The 19355-nt window shown below is 37.5% G+C and overlaps 1 protein-coding gene across 1 annotated transcript; it reads right to left on the bottom strand.

The window, feature by feature from the left end:
- Positions 1-234: 234 nt before the first annotated feature.
- LOC137278832 (uncharacterized) lies at positions 235-1830 on the bottom strand. The gene has a single exon (XM_067811342.1). The coding sequence runs from the start codon at positions 1828-1830 to the stop codon at positions 235-237; it is 1596 nt and encodes a 531-aa protein (XP_067667443.1).
- Between the last annotated feature and the right edge of the window lie 17525 nt (positions 1831-19355).

The raw sequence follows: 19355 nt of genomic DNA, 5'->3' as shown, positions 1-19355 counted from the left end.
ACGGAATATGGACTCACTGTTTGGAAACTGCTAAATCCATCCACTGCAGGTAATATGAGAAGTATGTACACACAAATGAAAAGAGTGTCGATATCACACTGTCAGGGCAAATATTATACACAATTCATTGTTTGCATGGTATGAATGATTTTGTCATTTATTGCTGTATCCTGTGTCATATATGTTATTCACGGGGTACACCAATGTGTATCAATATAACAACGAGAAGAGCCCTTATGAGTTTTTCACTCTTTTTGTGGGGACTGGAAGTACGGACTGCACACAGGGTGATATCTGCATGTGATGTTCCTTCAGCATGATTTCATATTTCATCTTGTCAGATTTCACCCCCCATACACGCCGCTTCAACAGGTTGATGGTAGCGTGGACTTGCTCGCCTCCCTGCTCGCCATGCAAGCCTAATCCAAAACCCCAGGTGTTGATCCAGTCACACACGTGATCCTCCAAAAAATGCATTTTGGGAGTAACGCTACTGGACGGGAATTTTCGGCGATAAAAGGACATGTACTCTTTTATCTTCTTTTGGATTGTTGGAATTTCTTCACGACCTATTGGCTTGTCATGACTGATAAGTTTATGAACAACAGAAAATTTCCGGTTAAGCTCCTCATACACATCCCTAATCCAGTATGCCCGTAATAGAGTTCCATCATGTTTTGTCATTTTGCAGGCGATGGTTGTAATGCTCCTGCAAAGGTCTTCATACACTTGGGGCTCAAGATACTTCTTACAGTGATTCCCCACAAAGGAACGTGCATGATAGGCCTGGGGAACAATTTTATGTGAATTCAACAATTTGTCCAAATTTGATGTAACTGGGCCTTTCCTTTCCTTAAGTTTGTTTTCTTGGGTCTTTCTTGATATATTTTTCCGTAGTTTCTTTAATGTTTCTTGTAATTTATTTTCCTGTAACTCCAAATGGGCGAGAGGTGTATTGTCCTCCATTTCTTCTAAAAGGGTACTTAATTTTTTCTCTTTCTTTTCCCGTTTCTGTATTTCACGACTTCTCAGAATGTATTCCCCAAATTCAGCATCTGGACTTTCCTCCTCAGTCATTAGAGCATGTCCTCCGATGAGCAAGTCCAGTTCATGACATTCTCGTTCCAGCATTACATGATGTTTTTTCACTACTCCTAGTAAAATATGCAAATATGGTGGGCATACTCTGTTGATGTGCACTGGGAATAGAGGCTGATGGATGGCATTGTGGTATGCCCCGGCATTTTCAATTTTACCCTGTCCCTTTTCTACAAACTGTCTGTGATCTCTTTTCAGCGTTTTAAGAGTTCTACCTTCCACATACTCTCGACTTTCGGGGTCCTTCTGTATCTGAAATTTTGAAGCATGACACCACAGGCAAGGGAATTTGGCAGCTGCACCAGAAATGCCGTACACCTTGGATAAGAAATCATAATCACCAAAGAGAAAGATTCTAAGGTGTTTTCCATGCCAAGTCTGTCCATTAAGTTGCTTGAACTGCTCACAGTATGGTGAAAGTGCGATTTCTAGATTTTTTCTGGTGTCCTTTGCCTCAAAAATGTTGAAAATGACAGTATTGTGTTTTGAATTCGGTCGTGAAAGATTTGCTATTTGTAAACTGAGTTTCAATGAACCACCGCCGTGGTCGCCACCTATTTTCAACCAAATTTCATCCTCTGGAATATGTTGGGAGTGCCATGTTAGTTGACCTGAATCATGGTAATTATTGAGAAGTCCTGTTACGAATTTCGGCAGATCTTTCACATATGCCATTGGGACATCTGATTTTGCGCGTTCACCATCTTCGTTGGTTGTTTCAATTTCAATCATTTTGGAGTCAATGTGGGAACTTAAAATTTGAGACTGTTCTTTTCTCTCAAATGTTTCGTTTTCAAATTTCACACCTAGTTTTGACATTAATTTCTTTTGTTTTCGATATTGCGTCCAGGAAAGTCCTAAGTAAGCCTTAATCGCAAGCCCATATCTGGAGGAAGCTCTCAGTTTGCTTCTAATGCCCGCTTTTTGGCAAACATTTTCACGTTTTTTCAAGGGAATACTTTTCAACTCGGAGGAAAACTGAGTTGTGTGATCCTTTTCTCCAGCTACAATTGACCTTACTTTTGAAAGTTCCTGAGAACGCCTTCGTTTTAAAGGACTCTTGGCCTCTGAAGACACTTTCCGTGCTTTCTTTACACGTTGAAAACACAAGGGCTGTCCTTTTGTTTTACATTCTAGAGTTCTCTGATTACTGCTTGTATTTAGCTTTCTCCGAACTAAATGGGTTTGTAATTTTTCTTCAAATTTCGAAAGTGGTTCCATAACTGGTTTATTCAGACATTCAATTAGGGACTGTTCACATGGTTGGTCCTGAAACTGGAATGGTGACGTTTGAGCCTCTTTCAATTCCTTACTGGGACGGGGTCGTGTAGCATGCTCTGTCGCCAGCGAACTGGGACCCTCACATGCACCATGTTCCATGATTTCTAATCCTTGATTTGACATTTCATCATCATTTGCCCTTTTCTGTCGATATTTTTTTGGCCTTCCCCCTTTACTTTGGGTTTTAAATTGTACACATACCCAGCAGTCACTGTCACATTGCTTCACATCCCACACATTTTCAAATTTATCTCTTTTGATGGTATCCTGCATTTTCCTTTGTTTGTGAGTGAATGTCCTGTTGTAACAGGTCCCACAGAAAAGCTGTGGGTGGAAACTCTTGTCAGATAATACATCAATACCATAGACATGATACAGTCTGTCAGAGTACTTCTTACATGGCCTAGCAGTACTCTTTTTACCAAATGGTTTAAGTCTCCCGGCACATATTCGGCACAGTAATTCCAGTTTTTTAAAGTGATCTTCACATATTCTCTCCATTTTGAGTACAAATTCCAACGAAAATAACACTTAAACTTGCTCCATATAGAATACACAAAACACAGCTGCAAACTTTCTCGGCAGTACTAGAAGAATCATCAACAAATAGCTTACTCTCTCTGCCACACTGTATGAATGAAACCTATGTTTGAGACAGATTCGTGTGGAAACAAACCCTGCTTGAATAAACTGTGTTAATTTCATCTGAAAGATGGTAATTGAGGCTTTACGACAGTGTAAACAGTTTCCTGCAGAAAACTCAGATAAGATTATTGTGACACTTCAACTAAACATACTTTTCAGTTTTACGGGATCCCGGACTGGGTTTGTTTACTGTGACCTACCTTGTCAAGATTTCTACAGACAGTCATTAATCTTCATTTATGGTTTGCCACAAAGTTAAGGTTTAAGATAACACCAATTATGTTAATACAAACAATGTTAGAGTGGAGAAATAGTGTGAGTTAGGCTTGAGATGGAGAGGGTTGCTAACATGGTCGCCATCTTTAATGATGATGCCAGCCATAGCAACGGTACGTACACGCATGCGCAAGCCGTGACTCATTACTCTTCTCGCTCTCAGCAGAAGGCAAACTAAAGAGCCTGCCTGGGCCAGATATAAACAGCTGTGATCTTCGATCAATAATCAATCACAAATTTCGTTTTCCAAAGATGGGTGATTATGAAGTGTTAGAAAAATATGCATTTCTGTCTATAGCTAGCCTTTCCGCTTGGCCCTGGTCAGTTTGTAACGCCAATTGCCTTATTTCTTATTTAATGGGTTCTGGAAGGCAAAATTGCGCAACTATTGTAACACCTCTGGTGTTTTCTGCTGGACGTAGAATAAATACTCTTGTTCCTTAAGAAGAGAATAAATGTTTATGACTAGGTAAACGTCCAGTGTATTGAACACATAACTTAATGCTAGGAGCGATATAACTATTGAAATGTAACATGATCTCTTTTGCGCCAAGTACCTTTAACTGCCCAGTGGGAAACTAAACAGATAAAATTGCCGTTCCAGAGAATTATCAAACAAATGTGGATCTACATTTTTATAAACAGAGGCAATAATGATGATCTCTTTAGTGATTACCTAAGCTGTCACCAGAATATGCAGGACTGTTAATGGAGATTAATGATAATGTTCATCATGTCAGACCTAGGTAATAGAACCTTTCTTCAATGAGAGAGTCGTGTCTCGATCTGCATCTGCGTGTCCGATACTTATATATTCAGTTGTTATGGATAGAATTTACAGGAACATATATGCTCAACATCGCCAGGTTACAAGAGTGGAACTGTGTAGAAGAATGATAGACGATGAGTGTCCGCTGTTACCTCTAATGATGTAAACATTAGGCGAAGGACTAGGAAAGTCGATATTTTCGTCAGGGTGAGTTTCCACTAAATAATAGCTCTAATAGCTATTTGTGTTTAATATAAGCGCTTGCGTCTTATTGAACAAAGCGTCTTGCTTTGTTTGCTAACATATAATGAAAATGAAAACATCTTTCTTCAATGTTTCGCTAATGTTATTTCACAAGCGTTCATACAGTGAATTTTTAAAGCAATGTTCTATGAACTTAACTGAAAAGTCTTTGCGGCAATTTTATCAAAACCGGCGAAGAATCACGCTTGATAAAACCTTGCCAGGATTCTTTCGAAGGGAAAAATGTATTCAAGCAATAAGAATTCCTAAACCATCAACCAGCTACAAAACAGTTGTCAGTTTGAAGGATTATCACAACCTCAGTTTCCTTCCTGCATGCCCTCGATTAGACTGGCTAATGCCTTTTACATTTACATCTGTTTGAAGACTAAGTCGTGTCACTCAGTCGTCATTCTAAGACAAGGCCACATCTTTGATGTGACAATTACTACCACAAGGTTAGCACGCAATGTCCATTTACTGATAACCTGAAGTTGAAACGAGCGTGCTGCTGTTGATATGTGTTGCTCTGGCTTCGATACACTGTTTTGTTTGAAACGGTGGTTCTACTGCTCAGAATACTCAGTAGTGGTAAACCGATCATATGACACAAAAGGAGCCGATCTTTAGATGTTAGTTCGTATTTTTGAGTGAGAGAGGATACGTTTCATGACATCTAGATTATCTTGTTAGCAACATCTTTTTCTTGGTCGTCGTGATATTCTGTCGCCTGATAAAGGTTGCAGCACAACAGAGAACATTATTAAAACAAATGTACACGACAGAAACAAAACCTGGTTCAAGAACACAAAATATATATACGTGCACCAAAAATGTGTGCGGTCACTGAAATAATATATGCTAGAACTTTAATCTATAAATAACCTGTCCACAATTTCAATTTGCCAAACCGTCCTATTTTATTTAGGTCATTATGACAAAGGAAAGGATTATACCTTTATTATAACAAAAGCGTTACCAAAAAGGCGGCTTCTATTTCAAAAACGATTAAACAGCACTGTTTTGTTTTCCTGCCCATGCAAGTGTTCTCGAAGAATCGTTTTATCAACCCCAAAAGGCTACAAAATAATTAGGCAGAAACATGTCACCTTTTCAATAAGCAGCATGTCAATCAGCGCCAGTAGTTTCAATAAAAGGACCTGTTTTACACGCGTTCCCGAAAATAATGGTTAGATTCAGAATTTGAATTTTGAAAAGTGCCGTTTAAATTTTCCCCTGTGTCTGCACATTAAATGTTTTGTTGATTTAGAGTTACAATTACAGTGTATCAAATGTAAACGGAATCGATTCTGTTAGTGTTTCACTTACAGGATACATATTCAACCTCCACAAAATAAGTTGTGGTCTTTACCATATGTCGCGGAAGCGTTAGCAACGCAGCTTTTTAAATGTATTAATGCCGCAAATCCCTCACATCACCTAAAGGAACTTTTTTCGAAAACAAGACTCGATTGTACAGTTCTGGGCATGTCACGTGTATCCCGCTCCACACTGGCACCCTGTTACAAACAACAGCGTAGCCAAGGCCATTGTTCACCCATCAAAACAGGGCATGATGGGATGTTATCCAGACTGGAAAATGCATATGCCTGTCACTGATGCGTCATATATATATATATAGACACACACACACACACACACACACACACACACACACACACACACACACACACACACACACACACATATATATATATATATATATATATATATATATATACATACATACATACATACATACATACATACATACATACATACATACATACATACATACATACATACATACATACATACATATATATATATATATATATATATATATATATATATATATATATATATATATATATATATATATATATATATACATACATACATATATATACATACATACACACACACAGAGAATTATGCATATATAGGGTGCCATATAATATATATATGTGTGTGTGTGTGTGTATGTGTGTATATGTATGTATGTATGTATGTATGTATGTATGTAGGTATGTAGGTATGTAGGTATGTATGTATGTATGTATGTATATCTCTGTGTGTGCATATATATATGCATATGTATATTACTTATATATGCATGGTGCATGCGTTTCTATCATAAATCCTTTTGAAAGGTTTGCTGAGGCCTACCCTGTTGTAACCTTGTTTGAACAGCTCTTGAGCAAATGGCATATGACATGTTTTGTTTAACATCTCAATATGAATGAAAGTATATTCCACAGTACCTCCAAACTAGTGATATGCTAACACCAAAGGCAGGAAGCTGGTAGGTTAAAGTCATATATCCTTAAAGGTGTATCTCGGAATACTGTGCAATTTTGATTTCACTTTCAATTTGATTTCACATGTGTGTAAAGCATTGACTACAATTTTGCTACACTAGGCAAGTGGACATGTAATGATGTTATGAGATCTGAAGGTAGTCAATTCAAAATCCGTACGTAAACCTTCAAGCATTATCAGTATTAAATAACAATAAATTATTCCATGATAAAGTGACCAGATGAATATTTTATTTGTACTAACAGTTTAATAGAATTTCTCAACTGACAACATATATACCTGCTGACATATTCAGAAATAATGCCACACATTGCACAGTGCCATAACCCTAAAATTAACATATATTATGTTTGGGATCACACTTTTTTAGTAAAGCACAGATCCTTGTACTATTGCTGGGAAGAGTCCCATCCGTGATTCGAACCAACACCCTCAGAGTCAGACACCTAATCGCTAGCACGCAAAGTGAACAGGCCAACCTTCTCCTCCGGAAGCCACAGCAAGATCTCTTCACATAGAGGAACCTACTAACCAAGACTCGAAGATATATAGATTCGAAATTCGAAAGTTATGGGCCATCACCTTTCCATGTGTATGCTCTGTAGGTGCATTTTAATATGTGAAATATGAAGAGTAAGATATCTAACCATTGTTGAAGAGGCTCACAGTTGACTTGGCTTGCGCGTGTTGGTGATGGAGGTGTATGTCAGATCAGAAGAGGTTCGTTTTCGTAAACAGCAACTATTATAAGCAATGTACAGCCACTGAAACACATTACTATGCTAAGATCACAACCATAATTATTACGGTAAACGCTGCTTAGCGCAAATGTAAGTAAGGAAAGTGTCGTATCGCTTTAAATTGCAAAGGCGATTAAAATCCCTGCGATAGACAACGGAAAATTAAAGCTGTTAACGGAGATAATCAAATGCAGTTTTTGTCTGTATATAATGCTCCCCAAAAGTATTTACTCCCAGAATCGATGGGACGTCATCAATGCGTCCGATACTACGAGAAATTGGAACATTTAATGTTATTTACAGAAAAGGGGATGAATGTAGAGGAGAATATGTCCAAGGCATATTGCAGTCACTTTCATCTCGCTATACATGAGACTCCATGAGTGGAAACTGATTAGAACTTCCATGAATTGCCTACTAAATATCATTCAAATGTCGAATGCAATTCTGTCTTACAATATATATTACGACCTGTAGGGTCCCATTTAAGCGGATAAGATAGTCATTAAGCAGCGGTTCAGAAGATCATCTCCAAGAAAAGACTGAATTCCTTAAGATGTAAGTAATAAACGTATCACGCTCTCGACAGCATGTCTTACATTGGTCCAACACATTCCCATGGGGCCATTGTAATTAGACTGCCAGTGAAATGAACATACTTAAGGTTGTGTTGTACCTTCCTGGGTGTGATGAGAATCATTCCAAAAGCCAAGGTTGCATTTCATTCCCTCTTGTCTAGGGTGTTACTTTCAGTTGGACATTTGCAGAACACGTTTTAAAAGCTACATTAGTCATGAGAATGAACCTTTGCTGCATGGATAACTGATATATTGCTTGATGCATATATATTTGTATTACATTTTTTTCAAAATTAAACATTATGTATTCCTTACTTTGGCGTATACATGTATATACGTTTACTGGTAACGTTGACAAATAGGATACTTAAGCACGATAGGTGCACTACTAGTAACAGATGCGTTTCAACAACATCATATGAATACTACCAGCTAAAGGTGGAGAGACTTTTCGTTTTGAAGTAATTGATATAGCAATTATATTTTATGTTATTGTATGAAGATGTGAACACTAGAATCTCATTTGCATATTATGATAACTTGAAACCCGTTTTGGCAAAGAAGGAGAATAGTCCAAAGTTCAAGTAATATGCTTTGATTACTAAGAGTGTGTAGGTTAGAACATAAAAATCACTGAAGTAATGTCTGAAACGCAGTTCTCCCTAACGTATCTAAGCTTGCAAACTATCTGTAGTTGGGTTACCATGTTGAGTTAAATAATACACACCCATGCAACTTTATCTCAGATATATGCCTGGTATCATTCCATAAAATAGTTTGCCTTTGTCCTGATATTGCTATAATTTCTTAACCAGTTGTTGGCAATAGAGAGCAGGTTATTACCTTGTGTTGTCATCTTTAGTTAAACTGTTCTCATTGATACCTTTAAATTCAAATCTATGATAATCTAGTTAGTTTACTGTCCATCGACAGGTTTTACTATTAACCAGTTTTTGTTTGTTTGGGATTTTTTGTCTTTTCGTACAAAGTTTGTACTCTTTTAGATACATATGTCTTACTTTTGAATAATGATCTTAAAACGCAATCATACTTGTGGATTTGTGTGTATAAGAGACATGCTGGCGTGGGATAACTGTTGCTTGAAATGATGAAATGGCTTATTGTGTTCGAGGATGTGTATCTTTTGCATGATACGTCCCTTTATACCACCACAAACAATGTTCTCCACTTGAGAGAAATGGTACAAGTCCATGCTACTCAGTCCATGTCAAAGGAATCCACGTTTATCAGACTGAATCTCCTTCCCAAGACATCTTAGTGTACTCAACGACGTCCTAAATATTACAATATTTCGATGACACGATGGATGTAGGCATCTATACATGCTGTTGCGTTTTATTACCTGTCTCAATTATGGAATTGCGTATATTATATTATTAGATGACCATGAGGTGGGCATAGGTTGATGTACCCCAGATATCTGTTTATATTTCCTGAGCCCGAAAGACGGCATTGCAATGTACCTCGCTTGTAGGTAGGGTACGTTGAACATAATAGAAGAACGTTTAGTTATTCAGAAAAGGAGATTTATATGTTAGGTGAGACAAGATAAATATTGTACTGATGACTATCGACCTTATAGTACATGGTTTTAAAAACACACACATCAGAGATCAACCATTCTTGTGTTATCTTCTGGAGCAGATTCTACTAGCAATAAAAGCAACATTCTTAGGGAAATTACATTACGCCTTGAAATTTGAGCAAACAGTAGTCTGCTATCACAGCTCTGATATTATCTTCTCAAAACAGCAATGATTGTATGCTTTCCAGGTTGGCTTTACGGTATTGAATTTCGCCGTAAATAAAATCCCACATTGTGATAGTGAAATAATTTTTATCGCTTTCGTTAAAATGTGTTCTGGACAGAGCTTATATAGATCAAACAGTTTTTATCGACTTGTTACGTGCAGGGGATAATTTTAACGACATCCCTCGTGCACACAGTTATCTCTTGGACTTAGGACATTGTTAGAATTACCTTGTGATATAATTTGCAGTAGGTCACAGTGCATCTCTATCTGCGTTTTCGTAACTTTCTTATGAGTGTTAACCGAGTTTTGTGACGTACTCGTATTGTATCTTAACAGACAGATGCAGTAGGTTGAGTGTGCACATCGCATTAAAGGCAGTTATATATAACATATCATGGAATGAACTGTCGACTTTGTGATAGAGCTGATAGGAGAGGAAGTCTGACCTAATTGCTTGTGGGACAAAACAACGCGACTGACTCAGATAAATTAATTTGGAATAATGTGTGTGCATTTAGAAAATTAAGTCAACTAGAGAATAGGCACGGAAACACCAGAAATCCATGTGTATAACGAACCAATTCAGTAAGAAAAAGAGTACGTAGTGGGATTCATGTCGGCATGCTTGACTTAAGAATGGAACTCAGACAGCTGCTGACGCACACAGGAACCGAAGCACCGACTGATCACTCAGTGTCACGGTCTAAATGCTAACACCAGAGCATACTCTGCTCTCTTGTATTGTTTCATGAACATCAGCTACTTCCCCTTTCATAGTTCTTCAAATACTTATTGTAAAATATGCTTTTGCCTATTTACATCCCAGGACGTTCGATGATATGAACTTAAAGATAACGTTTTACACGGCGGTATCATTTTCCATTCGACCTTGCATTATTATTGTAGTGCTTTATTGCATAACGTTTATCAAAGTTTCAACCACACTGACTTTTACATACTATCTGGAAAGTAGAAAGGTTCAGTACCGAGGCAACGACATCCAAGGAATTCCATCAAAACAGCTACCAAAGGAATTACGTAACCAGTATGAACAGGGTTCTAGGCTTTACATCCTTACTTTCACATCTGTAACAAAGGAGAGACGGACTGGCCACATAAAAAGGAACAATGTACCTATGGAGGTGGAACCATTTTACTTGCTCCCTACCTTCTCATACTCTGAGGCGGCCCTGTATTATAGGTCAGCCTTCAGAACACGTGTCAACGCATGAAAATGTATTGTACTGATGACGACAAGACATTTTAGGGGATCTGATTGGGTAGTGATTTAATACTGCTCGTTAGACAGCAGAAAAGTAAAAGTGTTTGCCTCAAAAAACTCTAGTAATATACCGGCACTATTTCTGTTGGTGCACAATATTTTTGTTGATCGCTGAATAGGCTGTGTGTCAATGGGATTACGTTAATATGTCGACAATCTCTAAAGATTGAAGGGACATTTTCTCAGTGAATCAATCTGCTATTAAGAAGGTAATTTGGTCCTAAATGATAACAGTAGTAAATTTATTCAGCAATTAACAACCACATTTACTAGCTTTTCTTAGTGTTCATAAGGATATCGTTATGCTATTTTCACACATCCCTCCTCAAAACACTGTTTTCCCATATGTAATTCTAGTGTGTATGCAGCCAATGCGTTTTTATATACTGTCAATTCATGTACACTAGCTGATGACGTCATCTATACAATTGCCTACAGTTCTACGCATGTTCAAGTGATCCTTACACGACAATCAGAACATTCAGAGAAAGACTGTATCCATCTGTGAACAGTATAGTATTACGATCTTAGTCTTGTCTTCTGAACATCAAAATGCTATCATCATCGAACTGGGTGTGTCTGACGTGACGTGGGCAAAACAGTCGGTGTAACATTGAAAGATTCAACATTCTGATATCGTAAATGCAGACAGAAAATGTCGAAAGATCCCCACAGTAATAAAAATTAACAAATAGCATGTGTCATTTTTTTCAAATACCAAGACAGATTGAAACGTGTCCTCTGCATATTTGATCTGTCTGGAAGCCAAAAGCACCTATGCACAGTAAAACATTAATCCGGTGATTTGCTTCAAGCTTTCCCTTTACGTGATTCTTTATGTGTCTCTTCCAGAGTTTAATCTGCCAATTACAGGAACGATCTTGACGAAAAAGGACATTCGGGATTTGCATTCGCTTTTATTGCAAACTGTAGCATACTAAACCACAGGGGAAAAGGGAATAAAAAATATGTGCATGTAAATAACAATATGCAACCACGTTAATATTGAATGTCTCAATCAGAGAGGAAAACGCATCTGCCTGGTACAGACAATTCCTGTGCATCACATGTTTATGAAGACAAAGTATTAATATATGTTAATCATGAAACCTGTAATGTAACATTTTTCATTGATCAAGAATATTGTCAAAAAATGATATTTTACACTGTTTGGTAACATACCAGCATTATCAGATTTAATTCACCAGCATGTTACATTTTGAAATTGTCCACTGACTGAAGGAGATTACTTACGGGTTGTGACAATATTATTTATCATTTAGTAAACTTTGTTTCACACATGCATGTACGTGGCGCCTGGTATTTCATGTATATTTCGGACCGTTATGAATAGAGTCATCGTTCACTTTATCTTGGCGATGGGCTCTCTGTACCTTCTGTCATATTCCGGGTTGGACGGAGGCAAAGGTACAGCTTAGTGGTGACACTATAGGCAACTATGTTGTAGCAAGTCTCAATCTGGTAAAGATATATGTGATTGAGCTATACGTTTTACGTGCTGTTTTAATGATATCACTGTGTTTGGTTGGGTTTATTTTGTTGTTCATTTGTTTTGCTTTTATGTTTTGTTGGGTTTTTTGTTTTCATTTGTTTTTGTGGGGTTTTTTGGTTGGTTTTTTTGTTTGTTTGTTTGTTTTTTTTGTTTTGGGGGGTTTTTTGGGTTTTTTTATTTGGGTTTTTTTCAGTTTGTGCTATCATGTGTGGTGGTGCTGGATGAAAACAAACAGCGATTCGTGGCAATTATCAGAGCTCTCTGACCCATGTAAAGTCAGGTGCGTCTGCACAGTAAATTCCCCCGCTTAACGCGACTAATAATTTGCACATTAATCGCATTTAACTTTTACAATAATACCATTTTTCGTACATGTGCATGAGAAAGTAAACTCAAATTGTGTAAATGCGGGTAATAATCTAATGATAGAGAATGATAGTCTTAATGTATACAATTTTGATCGATTGCAACTGGAGTTACCATGACAAATTTGATTGTGATTCGATCATAAGCATCTTCTCTTGATACAGTCGTATAATCAAGTCAACCTTTAGCACAGATTTCGTGAGGTTATTGGAAAGAATGCGTCGCTTTTATTGTGACTTGTGGTAATTACCACTACAAGGTAGCCCAGGGCATTCATTTTGTAAGTTAATCCCTTGGCAATTACTAGAATCGTCCAGTGTTGTATGAAACCTAAACTGTTTATCATATTGAACGTTTACTTGGATATTAGTCTAATTATCAATCGTATGTCATCCTATGTGAAGGGTAAACAACAGTACGTGTATATTCATGCGGAGAGCTTATGTGTCTAGCAAGTGTATGCATAGAAAGAAACGAGGCCTTCTCAGACTTACCACCTTTCGTTACAATCCTTATTTAACGACAGGCCCATAATACACACAGTCCCTGATGCTTGAAACCACGGATCCACTCCCTTGAGCAGACAGGAAAATATCTGTAATGGATGAAAGAAAATGGCATGTGTTGATTTAATCATTGTTTTACGATATCAAGGCAGAAAGAAGTTGTCCTCTGAGGATTTAAACTGTCTGGAAGCTAAAAGCCATTGCATGTCATTTAGAAATACCACTGGACAGATTCTAAGTTTAGACCCTCGTCTGCAGACTCCTCATATGGGTAAAACATTAGTCCACGGGAATTTGCTTCAGGAATCAACAACGTGCATGCGTACATTCTATGAAGGAGTGTATCAAGATGTTACAGCTGTCAAATGTGCCTCAACTGTTTTCAGAGTTGCGTTATTTACAACTTCAACTTTACACTTACGACTTCTTGAAACATCACCTATGTTTGATGTACTTGTAGAATACGCTATTACGTAGGTTGCTGTCAGTAGGGGTGTGACATGACTGACTTTCTTTACTTACCAGCTCATGTTCCCGGCCTTTTCTGTATACCAGAAATAGGACCTATTGGTTGAAAGATCCATGCATGAACCACATTTGTGGGGTGTCGCAAAATGCTGGAAAGATTAAGTACTACGTTTGGCAAACAATATAAGTTGTTCACCTGCTCCTTTTGTTCGTTAACATGGTGATGGAAACCACAAAAAAGGCATTTAGCATATTTTTCAGACGGTCGGTTTTCATAGTTTTAAAACGCTATTATTAAATCATATCCTTGAAATGACAAGTGAATGTGGCACAATGAAACCATGACCGTGATCGTGTGGATATACGTATGTACGCTTTCAATAGTTCTGGCATAATGCATCTACCACAGTTTCCAATGCTTTGATGTTGCCGGACGTTTGCCGGCTTCGGTCTTCTGAGCACAATGTGAGCTTGTGTTGTAAAGCCACATCGATCACTGGTGCGACTAGGAGCGCGTCTAATCACATTTCATCACGTTGTAAATGGTCCAGCCTGTCGCAAAACTGTTTCATCTGACAGATAAGGGTCAGCCTACTGGTTTACAAAGAGCCGTTTTACTTAAACATGAAATATGTACGACAGGAAAGAAGTGTTGTTGTATAGTATAAATTGACTGAAGTCAATAAATAGTTATTATCCGCCACTTCTGTGAGAGGTCTTCATGCGGACTGGAAAATGCCGGTCTGGAACAATGCAATCTAATTTATATGTGAACTTTATCGGAGAGAATATAGGACTTCGCCGCGTGTCTACCTTTCAACACGTTCACTGAACCATCAAAAATGAATATTGCTATTATTCTAATTTTCCATATGCTCTGAGATAAATCATCTGAGGACACATGCTGGTTGCTGGTGATTAGATGTTTTATTATCACAATACCTTACTAGGGATACTAGAATTATTCATCTTCTCATAACTAACAGATTCTTCATTTCTGGATAAGGCTACGGGGTTTTCATCCCATAGATTCTAACATCCAAGCGGCATTTTACTTCATAGTGATCATGTGAAGAGGTTGAAAATAATTCACGCACAGTGACAATGAATCCTAGTGGTATATGGCATATTACGTGTTGTGCCCAACGACCAGTCATTGGACCAAGCTACATGTTGCTGAAGTTTGACGTTACCATTGTCCAAATGTAGAGGAGAAAAGAATATCCTTGGCAAAAGGAATATTACTCTTGACCATTACACGAAAAGGGAACTTGATACTTCAGCAAAAGACTCTTCTATTTCGCAGGTTGGCGTCAAAGTGATCCATGCATATTTTACCCTTGTGTGTTACTTCTTTAATTTGCGTTTCTTTAAATCTATTTTACGTTTCATTTTACTTAACTGATATACTGCAAACAAAGTCATGATAGTCATATATAAACGTAATAGAGATGGGGTCATTTATAATGTAAAGTAAATTCAGTTTTTGTTTGCTCAGTGGGCACTTTAAACGACCAAGAGTGGTGATACGCCAGCACTACGTTTGATTCAAACGCCTAAACAGAACAGTGTTCTGGAAGAATATGGAAGACAGACGTCCTATGCAGCTTATGGCAGCTCGGCACTGGGAGCTGTGAATCGGTTCCAAGGGCTCGGACCACAACCTATCGGTCATCTGCCCTTGATGTTTTTCCTGGGTGTTACAGAACGGGATCTGCCAGTCTGTGAGTGACAGAGAGAGACACCTGATGACAGCGAGTAATAATGAAGAAGTTGTGAGGCTTCGGTACTGTTTACCACAATCTGCATGGAAGTCTGTCCTTCACATGCATTAGTCGCTTGTGTTTGAATTGTGTTGGTGTGTTTCAGCACTATTGTTTTTGGCTGTTTTTGACAATGTTTCATTTGACTCCACGATTGGTGACATGAACTACAAGACCATCATAAAACCATTCTAAATCTGAGGATATAGTGGTTCTAAGTACATACACAATTTTCACAGCACATAAAGCAATTATCAAGAAGTTACAGTTTACTTCATTAAGAAAGACATTCATGATCATACAGTTGTACTATAATCATAATCTGTGAAAAATAACAAAGTACTCACATCACTTTAATATAACAAACTCATTCATAATTTCAAAACAGACTTTCTTGAAACTGACCAATAGACACAAATGTTAATGTTAAGTTAAGAAACACCGTCGTGAGGACATGTCAGGATGCCGTATACACCGTTTTCAAAAAAGATGTTCCGTCACTATGTCAAGCCGTCTCAACATATTACCATGCTTGGAAAACTTTCCCTTACCATCTTCCCTCTCAACAGGACGTGTAATAGCCAACGTAGTAGATGGCATCCTCTGTTACCCAAGTTAATGAAACATACAACACATTTCTTAAAATAACGCCCTAAAAGTCATTGCCGAAGGTGCCTCACGCAGTTATTGATCTATTTTCGAGTCAGTTTTCGATGTTCATATTTGATTTTCAGATGTTACTGTTTATTACTTTGACTTTAATCTTCAGGTTTAAACAAAATCAAACATCAAGATGGGAGTATCGTAATCTTTCGTTACCTTTTTTTCAAAAGCCATGCTGCCAGTAACGTCGATTGCTTCATTATGTCATTAAGTAAATATGAATAACAGGTATCTGCTTAAGTGCAAGTGAACTAAATCAAGCGAATACATATGCTCTAAAAGCCTCAGATCATGGAACTTTTTATTATCCATGGAAACACGAGCGTGACAGGAAAATGGGATTTAGAAATACACTGTAATGATTCAACACTGACAAAAACTTCTTGAGCAGTCCATCGTGAGCGACCGAAATATACTACTCCAGTTTCATATACACATGGAACAGAAATCGAAAGTCATTTTCGACGTTTACCCCCACGGTTGTAATGTTAGAAGTACAACCAAAACGACAGGACAACTTAGACTTAATGCCCATTTTCATCCATAGGATTTACAACTTTTAAGAGAAGAGCAAAACTTGGTGAAACTGTTTGGAACGTTATGTGTGTTTATTTCAAAATTGGCATGTTTTTGCCTTAGGACAACGTAATTTTATGAGTGATAACTAGTGTGATAGTCTTTAAAAGTTTTCCGAAAGCACCATGAAATTATTTGACAATTAGCAATCCACTTAGGATATGTTGCTGATAACAGTACAAACATGTGGTAAAATTTATGTTGGACTTACCAACAGTTTCGTGTTTCGAGAAATCAGTTCTTTTCATTTATTCATGCAATTGTGATGTAACGGACCATGCTAAATTATATACAGCAAAACAGATGTAAGCATTGAAATATATATGTGTTGAAAAATATATAAACGTGTAATAAAGAATACTCAAATTACTGTGAATTCTTTTTTAACACAGTTAGCTCTCATTTAATTTTTGTTTTTTAAAGGAAATTGAATTAATTTTTGAATTCTGAATACTATGTTCTGTAGATAGATGTATTTTAATGATTGGTAGTTTAGATTAGGAACTTGAACTGTTAGTGGCTGTACCCTCAAAGGGGGTTGAAGTAAAATTATTGTCCTCCTGAGAGTGTACGTAAGTCCCAAAACGTTTAAAGTCACTGTACACATACCAGGATTTTTAAAAGTCGTGTTCTTGTTGTTTCAATTTTGGCTATTTTTTTTAACAATCGCCAAAGGCTGAAGGGATGGTGTAAATCCAACTAGGGTCCATGCAGGTAGGAAAGGTACAGTAAGTCCCAATGGTCCTAGAAATGATCTACCTTCAGGTGTTGAACCTCTATAGCCAATTTGTAGATTGCGTTGTCCCTTACAGCTACTATGTTTTAGATTGCGTTACTAGTTTTACATGTATATCTGTGATATTCTAGTTATTTTACTGTCCTTCGTTGACAGGACTGTATAATCTACCTCTCATTATTGTTAATCTATACACTGTTTTTGTCACGATATGGCTGAAATATTTCCAAAACGACTTTAAATTTTACCTCACTCACTCACAACTGCACATTCCATAAGTACTACTCGACCAGCCTAATACTATAGTTGTATACTAGCCATATACATGCATAGATGCATTTGAATATTCACAACAGTTTTCTTCTATCTGAATAGATGTACTATGAACATAGAGTATCAGTAGAATATTTATTAAGGTAATTAACTTAGTTTTAGCATATGCAGTGCACTCTGGTTCTAAAGATACTGATTATGATGCCACCCTATATAATAATGTCATGTTTTTGCCAGGACAGATTTTCTGCCTATACAATACCCTGGTTATAATGCCAATCTGGATATATTGCTATTTGCCAAATGTTTTCGGAACAAAAGTAATTCCCCCCTGGTTATACGCGAAGTACACTGGCTGGATGTAGTATACATACTTTAACTGGTTCGCATGATTCATGAATCGAATTAATTGACCAAATTCATCAACGATTTAAGTAATCCTTGAAATCTTGTAATCCCTAATGGGATACTACATATGACGATACATTTCATGCCAACTACAACAAGTCGCCTGCAACCCCATGATGCTGGAATTATCCAGTTGTTCAAGGATCATTACAGGAGACATCAGCTCAATCACCTTGTTGAATGCATAGGGCCTCTAACTGTCCTCCCTGTTTATCATGCAAAGCTGGATATATTGCCATGTTTTCTCAGAGACAAACGATGTCATTATAAGCAGGGTACACTGTAGTACCTTATTTTTCACCTCCAACTGGTTGACCATGTGCATAAGTAGGCCTTAGTCTGAGTCTACCATTATATTAGCATTTTGTTTGCTTATATAGAACACAGAATATTAAATGTTGAATTGACCTTTTGATCACTTCTTCGCATCAGCGGGAGACACAAAACTGTAAATATACTTGTAAACCAGGACTAATCATAAACCTGAATCAATTAGATATTCTCGAGGCTAAAGTTACGTCTATGGTTTCTTATACAAGATCATTCTAGGTTTGTAAAAGCAGACACATCAAACAGCGCCCAAAAAGACTTAGTTTGCAGCAGTATATCTTGATTGTCGAAACATCATCGGAAATATTGCTATTTCGTAATGCCCTTAAAAGGCTAAGTGAGATTAGCCGCTGGACTGTGCTTCTTTTTGCCAATATCCCAGCCATATAAGCAGAACTGAAACCTGTGCAATAGCCTAAATAACCCTCTAAACTCATCATCGACGTCACTCTAGGGAAAAGAACTTGTGGGAAGGAAATCAGGAAGTTGAAGAGTCCCCAGAGTTTATGGTGTCTCGGTGTGTTTACAATGAATGCTGCCAATATATTGATCATCTTATCAATGGTCATCTCTAGTTCGTTCGGCGGTTTAGACACTGGTGCTCCATACAGAATCAGCTTTACACAGAGTAAATCTGACTCTGAATCAATTCGTAAATTCATCTGAAAAACGTATGTAGTAAAGAAAGAATGCAAATGGGATTTTCAATCCCCAACAGACGAAACATGATGGTTTTGTTTCAGC

This window comes from Haliotis asinina, chromosome 3 (assembly GCF_037392515.1).
Source record: "Haliotis asinina isolate JCU_RB_2024 chromosome 3, JCU_Hal_asi_v2, whole genome shotgun sequence".
Lineage (NCBI taxonomy): Eukaryota > Metazoa > Mollusca > Gastropoda > Lepetellida > Haliotidae > Haliotis > Haliotis asinina.
This window is presented reverse-complemented; position numbering and strand designations above follow the sequence as displayed.

What these genes read in the sequence shown, in the direction of transcription:
- LOC137278832 (XM_067811342.1), bottom strand. Translation starts at nt 1,830, where the DNA reads ATGATTGAAATTGAAACAACCAACGAAGATGGTGAACGCGCAAAATCA.